The sequence below is a fragment of the Lactuca saligna genome, chromosome 6 (genome assembly GCF_052625555.1).
Source record: "Lactuca saligna cultivar CGN05327 chromosome 6, ASM5262555v1, whole genome shotgun sequence".
Classification (NCBI taxonomy): Eukaryota; Viridiplantae; Streptophyta; class Magnoliopsida; order Asterales; family Asteraceae; genus Lactuca; species Lactuca saligna.
Window position 1 is genome coordinate 43,786,982 of NC_136422.1, and position 8,540 is coordinate 43,795,521.

Below are 8,540 nucleotides of genomic sequence, written 5' to 3' on the forward strand. Positions count from 1 at the left end.
CCACTGATCAGTAGTGAAGGAAACGATATGTGGCTTAGATGCTTTATGGAAAGTCATTGGCAGTTTCTTCCCTATCTTCCATCACATCCTTAACTTCTTTGACGCGTTGATTGTATGTATGATGAAAATTTCATGGGTGTGATCAAGCGATAGATCATCAAAAACATGGAAGTTTCATTCTTATTTAAAGACATTCATAGAATTGGAAGAAACATACCTGCATTCTAATTCTTTCTCAACACAAACCTTCTGCATTTCCTTAATTACACCCCCTTCATTTCCCTTGGAGGAACATAATCATGAATACCAACTTATTAAATGATTATGATCAATTCGACCTGCTTAAGAGCTCTTGCAACAATATTGACCCAGAATACCTCTCTCGGTTGTGGACGTTAGTATACAACTCACATCAGCAAAACCTGTACAGCAAACCTATGCCGTGGATTGGGATCTATGTCGCCTTAGCATCTCTGTTTTGCATCCTTGCAATAGTGGCTGATTTATTCCATGGTCTGAAGAACAGAAAGCTCTGGTTTCCGTGTAAATATTTCACTCTGAATGCTGCTTCTCTCACTGTGATAGCTGTTGCAATGAAGCTGCCCATGGATCTAAGTAATCTAATGCCAGGTGTTGTAGACCAGGCTGCAAGGTTTGGAAGCACGTGCTTTATGTGCACCATGCTGGCTAATCTATTGCCTTCTCTAGCAACCATGGATAGCAAGGAACTTGTCTCAAACATCATAGCTTTAGCTGTTCTTGTAATCACCTTGGCTGTGAATGTTTGCATTCAAATATACACCGGAATTATCTTCTACAGTTCATATGATGCTGAGTACTCTTCTACTGAAATTGGGTTCTTTGTGAAAGTTATTGTTGGGGCCATCTGTGTGGTTCCGATGCTCATGTTGCTGATAATATATGCTTGTTCATCTTTAGCAATTCTAAAGTCGAAAGAGATTCTAGAATCTAAATACCAATCCGCTCATCAAACAACTTTAATGGATCAAGAGCTGCAACAACCAGGAAGAGTGCTAACTGTTGAGAAGCTAAAGCAGCATGTGAGCAACTACTGGATCATGGCAGGAACTGGAAGCCCTCAATTTATGACAGCTTGCTCTGCTACAACCTCCGCTTCTGGGGTAATATGCGCTGCAAGCACTGGCTTCTTTACTTGTCTTGTGATTTTCAATATCCGATATTTAAGGAACCCTCAGTCGGATTATAAGTGGTCAATGTTAGTGATTTTCATAATACAGTTTATCGGAGTCATATTGGGTACAATTGCCCCACTTGCCAGATGTTTTGCAGCCTTAAGCTTTAAGTTGTCACTTAAATGGATTTGGAAGCATGTCAAGGTCTCTAAAGTAGAGAGCTTTTGGACACAGAAGTTGTATGATTGGAAAAAGAGTAGCATACCATTCCCATCCAGTAGCCGCAAATGCAAGATCGTCATCCAGCTTTTGAAAATCCTAAGTCTCAGCATTTGTATTGGATTTCAGAAGACAGTCGTAGTGGCATGCAAGATGATAGCAGTGATTCCAATTTTGATAGCAGTGATTCCAATTTTCTTTGTGATATGTTTCTTGTTTTGTCTCCGTTGTTGGAAGTGGTTAAAGGCCATGTTTAGTGCCTCAAGCGTTGTACTGGGACAAAATCCTGCCCAGCTAGGAAAAAACAAGGATCTAAGAGGGTATGTTTTGCAACTTGAAGACGACATAGAGTTTGCTGATAGAACATTGAAAGGAATGTTAAAATCGGTAAACCGTTTGATCCAAAAGGCTGAAAAACAACAACCCAACAATCTTATGAAGCTTCTTGCGGAATCTAGAGGCTTTGAAGGGGTTGAAAAGTTTGAAAGCCATCGTGTCCCTCCTTTAGTTTCAGAAGAATATATCAATTGTTGGAGTTTGCCATTGGTTACTCTAACATCCATCGCCATGTCTCTTCCAAACATCCAAAAGAACTTAGTCGATTGCTTGGTGAGTGGTGTGAGTGAAGGTCTAGTATATGTCAAACTTGTGGAAGAAACCCTCAACGCTACTGATGATCATGTAAGAATTCATAAGCCAGCTAAAACTCTGTGGGTAGAAGTTGAAGTATACTACAAATGGTTAGGAAACAAGCTTCCAAAATCTAAGCCTAGAATGAATACACCAGGACATATTCTTCAATGGTTAAGGAATACAGCTAAGAACATGGTCATCAAGGTGGAAAGTATGGATATCCAAGGCCTAAACGATAATTCCAAATACAAGTCTATTTGTGCCAATTCAATGTATCGTATCACTGAAACAATCCTGCTCTCATACCACGAGAACATTGACGAGGTTAGCCAAGAGGAACTATTTGCAGAGTTATCATCAATGATCGCTGACATATTGGCTGCATGTCTCACCAACTTACCCCAAGTCATTGCAATGAAATGCCACGAAAATGCCATAGAAAAAAGGGAGGTGAGCGTCGAAGCTGCAGCTCAACTTCTTGGTGAGACCACACAGATAATCAACAGCCTTCAAGATCGTGAACTTCCAAGCTTGAATCTAGAGGATTTGGCTTTTATTGACAAGTGGCATGCTTACTTAAAGCACCCTTTTCCTTGACAAGCATTTATGCTCTGCAAATAACCAGCTGGCAAGTTCATAAAGATTTGTCATAATATTTAGTCCTTAAATAAGTAGATTTTGTCGATGTTTGTTTTCTTTCCTATGTTTGTTAGTTTAATTATGAGCCTCCTTTCATACTTGTTTTGAGAGTGTTTATCATGGGGTTTCAAATGGAACCCTTACTAAAACAAATTTTAAAGCCGGTGTTATAAAATGTTAATAACTTATTTCACACTAAATTAAATTCATATAAGTTTTTCTAATGGTCTTTTTTAAATCAGCATATATATTCTCCATTTCTCCTAAATATTAAGTGGACGCATTTTTCTGTTAACGTTGGTTTGATGAAAAAGTTAGTAAAGCATCAATCTCATAAAATGTTTCTCAAAGCATTAGGTATGAATCATGTAATAACACTCAATTTATGTGTCATCTCAACCCTAACACCGAGAGGGAAATGACGTTCCTCATGTTATGACATGTTAAAACATGTTAAGAGGTAGAGAGTGAAAGAAAAAGATGGGAAAAAAAGATTTAATTGACTTACTCCCTGTTGCAAGATGTCATAACGCAAACGAGATATGTCATAACATGTTAAGAGGTAGAGAGTGAAAGAAAAAGATGGGAAAAAAAGATTTAATTGACTTACTCCCTGCTACAAGATGTCATAACGCAAACGAGATATATCATAACACCAAATGAGAAATGGTATTCATGGTGTTATGACCGCGTTATGGAGGTGTCACATTGGCATCTCCATGCCGTTATTGGCACATACCGTATGCTCTCATTATTAGATGGTAGTTGTGGGGATCAATATTACGAACCATTTTATTCTATTAAATTTATTTTCCTTTTTTGAGTTTTTTGTTGTGTATTACTTTCTAATATTCAATAATGTTTCATTTAATTCTTTAACTATATTTTAGAGCATTATTATTTTTTACAAATAGTGTTTTATTTTAAATCCAAGATTTAATATTAAATTTGTAATGATATCATGATTTTAATTTGAAAATGTGTCATCAAATATTAGCGGATTCACTAACTCCTCCCTTTCTCTTTTTCATCTTCTCTAATTTGTAATGCGTTCATTAAGCTTGTACCAAAATGTGTTTGGGTTGGAAAGGATATGAAAGATGAATTTTTATGTGTTGTGGATTGGCAAAGAAAGATGTGAGAGAAAAAAGAAAATTTGATGTGATGGTGACATGACAAGTAGGTTGGGAAGATGGTTCATTGTTTGAAAATTTTTGCTTGGTGTCAATGGCGGAGGTAACGGAAGGGCTGCCGGATGCCTACCCCCCTCCCCCCTTTCAAAAAAAATACAAATACTATTGTTATAGATATGTTAGCTTTTCATTCTTAATTTCTTAATATGTTAGCTTTCCTAGTAATTTATATTTGATAATATCTCACATTCGTAAGTAGGTACAATAATTAAGTTTTGATAATTTTTTTTATTATAGCTGTATATTTATAGGGTAAATTATGAGCAAGAAAAGAACTATCGATTCTTTTTTCAAACAAATAGAAGATATGCACGACCCACAGTTACATCTGGTTAGTGATAAATACTAAAGAGGATGTTCATAATACACACCCTGGTATGAATAGTAACATTGAAGAGCCCAATGATATTGAACCTTAAAAAATGATTTCAGATTTATGAGAGGTGAAATTAGATTCTTTAATTCGTGATCCAGGAAAACGACCTTCAACCTTAAGCTATCCAAGTAACCAACGTAATGAAATTAGATGGTTATATATTAAATTTGGACCATACCAACTTCAAAAATCAAAGCATCCATTCAGTTCTAGTAATCATAGCAGATTTATGTGCAGTTTCCAACAGGCTTAGTTCAAGAATTTTTGGTGGTTGGAATATTCTAAGAAAAATGATGTAAGCATTTTGTTTTCCTTGCTTTCTTTTCAATAAAAACCTATTGGCAAAGTCGGGTCTGATACATTTACTGTATCAAAGTTTAATAGATGGAAAAGGTAAATTGTGGCAAAGAGTGTATCGTACATGAAGGTAAGACTCCACTCTCAACACATAAGTTTTCTATTAGATGTTATGAAGATTTAAAAAAACCAGTTATGTCAAGTTTTTAATTCTTTGTGAAATTTTCTTTTAAAAATTTAGACATATTACTTATCCGGATATACATTTATATTTTAATTTGAGGTTGTCAGCCACCCTTATTCTTAAATCATGGCTCTACCCCTGCTTGGTGTTTCCAATATGTGTAAGTGACTTTACACAAAAAGAGAATGTGGGAACAAATTTTGTTGTGTTGAAGTCTGAAGCCAAAATATGTACTAGTTGTCTTTACTCTGAAATAGTGAAGTGGTCCAAAGTCTATTTGATACCGAAGTAGTTGGTAGAGCATATTATGTATTGGATCTATTCACTCAAGAATCATTTTAGAATGATATTTGTTGATAACATATGATCCAATAGGGTCACACCAATAAGACATAGATTGAATGCTTATATGAATTTGATTCTTGATAAATATTTATAACTCTTATAATTAATTGGGAACTATGTGTTTTAATTATGAAAATAATATTTTCCATTACAAGTATCATGGTTAATATCATAAGGAATGATATATAAGTTCATCTATACCTTTTGGTGGGAGTTGGGACTTCTACCTTATCTAAGTTGAGTTTTTGTACAACAACAACTATCATTCTAGCATGGGGGCACCACCGTAGGAACTTTTATATAGGAGGAAGTGTTGTACTCTAGTATGTTGGGAAGAGGTTAGCCATACGGTCATGGTGAGGATTGAGGTGATCCTCCAGACAATGAATATTATTCAACAGATCAGGCAGAGGTTACAGACAACTCAAAGCCACCAAAAAAAAGTTATGTTGATAGGCGTCGGTCTGAGTTGGATTTCCAAGTCGGGGAAATGGTTTTTCTGAAGGTATCATCGTGGTAGGGTGTTATATGCTTTAGTAAGAGGGGCAAGTTAAGCCCCCGATTTATTGGCCCTTTTCGAGTAATGGCTTGGGTAGGCAAGGTGGCATACTGGTTAGATTTTCTTGAGGAGCTTAGTGAGATTCATAGCACCTTACATGTTTCTCAGCTTCGTAAGTGTATGGTTGATGATTCGGCGATGGTTCCGTTAAACAAAATCCAGGTCCATTAGTGCCTAAATTATATGGAGAGGCTGGTGGCTATATTCGATAGGAAGACGAATGCCTTGCACAACAGCGTGCTGCCCTTAATCAAGGTTCAATGGCGACATCGAAAGGGTTTGGAGTGGACATGGGAGCCGAGGATTTCAAGGTCGAAATCTAATTCAAACGGGGGAGAATTGTAACACCCCATATTTGAAGGTATTATTAACATTTTATTTAAAGTTGGATTTCAAAGAAATTCACCTTACGATAGGCGTAGGATAGTTCCCTACGATGAGTATAGGAGGGAGTTTGGACGTGGGGATTAAGTGACCTATGATGGGTGTAGGTTCTGAAGGGTTTTATACAAACAATCCTATATATGCATGCAACCCTAATTGGATCTATGTTTTCACTATTAGACATACAACTTTATGAACACAAAATGATACCTAGAATGCATCTACTATTTTCAAAATTGACATAGGAGAATAGAATACATACCTTTTGTTATTATATAGTAATAACTATTAGAATAGTGTCTAAGCCCGTAACTATATTTGGTATGTACTTGACCCGGTTGTGCATGGTCCTTTTGGGTTGCCTTCACCAAAACAACTTGACAAGGTAATTTAAGGAGAAAGAGAGAATATTATGATTTATTATATATTATAAGTATAATATATTAAAGGAGAAATCATACTTATTTAATTAGTATTAGTCATAAATTAATTAGGAATTAATTTGGTGACTAAAAAAGATTAACTAAATAAAGGGGTATAAACCGTCAAATGTATGATAGTTAAGTTTTGGGCTAAGGAAACCTTATGGACTTAAGGAGGAACGAAATTATGATGGGGATCCATCATATTTTCGTCCAATGCCTTATTCCAGAAGGTTCCTTGGGCTGCTTGGTGGTTAAGCTGTCCATTAGGGTTTAGACTGAAACCCTAGTTGCATGAAAGTATAAATAGGACCCCTAGGCTATGGAAATCGGCTGCATGCTTCTAAGAGAACCCTAGGGTCGATTTCTAGTATCTCTCACCCTCTCTCATATTTCCTTCTTGCTTGTGGAGTTTGTGAACCATTAGAGGAGTTGAAATAGTGACTCTAAGCTTAAGATCAAGAAAACTACAAAGAATTCAAGCTATTTGAAAGAGGTAAACACTTAGATCTGTTCTTATGATGTTGATTTCGAATTTTCTATGATAGATCTAGGGTTGCAAGTCTTAGATTCAAAGCATGTACAATAGAGAAACCTAGATCCAAGCATTAGGGTTTGTATGAGCACATATGATTGTTCTTATGCCTAAAACTCATCAGTGGTATCAGAGCCTTGATTGGTTTCAATTGTATGTGATGCTTAACTGTTTTGCTTGCTGAAAATCAAGTTTTTTGCCTCTGCCTGATCCAACTCGGCGAGTTAGTATCTGGACTCAGCGAGTTGGCCCCTACTCGGCGAGTTCGTGCATCAGGCAAAGGGTATTTCGGGATTTAGTTGTTGTTTTGACTTGAAATCACTACTAGAAAAAAGGCCTTTTACGATGCTCATTACGCGTCGTAAAATGCTCAGGCGACACGCAAATGCGCGTCAAGGAAGACCCTGTCATAAAGAGAGACGACGTGCATTTACGACGCGCATTTATGACGCGCATTTACGACGCGCGGTTATCACACGCAATGCGTATCAAGGAAGGCCCTGTCATAAAGGAAGACGACACGCATTTGCGTGTCGTAACCTTACGACGCGCATGTTTATGACACGCAATGCGTATCAAGGAAGCCCCAGTCAAGAAAGACCATGTCATAAATGAAGACGACACACATTTTTGCGTATCGTAATTTTAATTTTTTTTTTAAATATATTTATATATTTGTTAATTTATAAATTAAATTTGCATTTAATCTCTCATAATACAAAAAATACAATAAATTGCACAAAAGTTAATGTCATACAAATAATCATTCCAATAGCAAACAAATGTAATACATTAAATAATCATTCCAATAGTAGACAAATGTAACATTTCAACATTTTTTATATAATTAACTAAATTATTAGCCAAATTTCCTAAACTACCAACATACTTTCTATGAAGAGCATTAACACTATTCTTTTCCATCAAAAAATTCAAAACCTGCATAATTTAATTAATGTTTAATTAGCTATAGGTCAATAAGGTAGGTTTAAGCAAAAGATTTTCATAATAGTAAGATTTTACTTACCACTGTTGTTAATGACATTGAAAGAAGCAGCCTAACAAAGACCCCCTCAGAAGGATTACTACCACATAATTGTTGATATTTGATACTTTATTATTAAATGAAACCAAAAACAAAGTTAAAAAGTAAACAAAATCAGAAGGTTTTAGTCAAACTTATAGAGGCTGTAATTTCAAATATTACTAAATGACATTGATTGAACCACCTGCAGATTTACCATTTTGTCCCTATGAGATTCACTACCGGGGTGAAGGGATGTGACCATGTTCCAATTTGTTCCACAAATGGCAGAAAAAAATAGTTTTTTTTTACCGAATTGAATTTAGAAAACTTACCTCAATGCTTATTGCTTTCATCTATTGTAACAAAAATTTAAAAATTCACCAGTTCAATGCCTTCATCTATTGTAGCCTTCCAACATTGCAGGGACAAAGTTGGAAACTTTTTTATCTCTAGTTGCCTTGTATGGTTGAATATTCAAAGATAATCCACCTCTATAACAAGAAATAAGTTCATGTTAACTTTTCATAAATAATTAGTAAATATTAGTTTATGGTTGTACACATATCAGATCCA

At 35.7% G+C, this 8,540-nt stretch overlaps 1 protein-coding gene across 1 annotated transcript; it reads left to right on the forward strand.

Moving 5' to 3' along the window:
* Positions 1-299: 299 nt before the first annotated feature.
* Positions 300-2,603, forward strand: LOC145002495 (uncharacterized). The gene has a single exon (XM_078961752.1). It carries the CDS (start codon positions 300-302, stop codon positions 2,601-2,603), a length of 2,304 nt encoding a protein of 767 aa, XP_078817878.1.
* Positions 2,604-8,540: the final 5,937 nt, after the last annotated feature.

Excerpts from the sequence above, each read along its gene's own strand:
- LOC145002495 (XM_078961752.1), top strand. The coding sequence starts at position 300 with ATGAATACCAACTTATTAAATGATTATGATCAATTCGACCTGCTTAAG.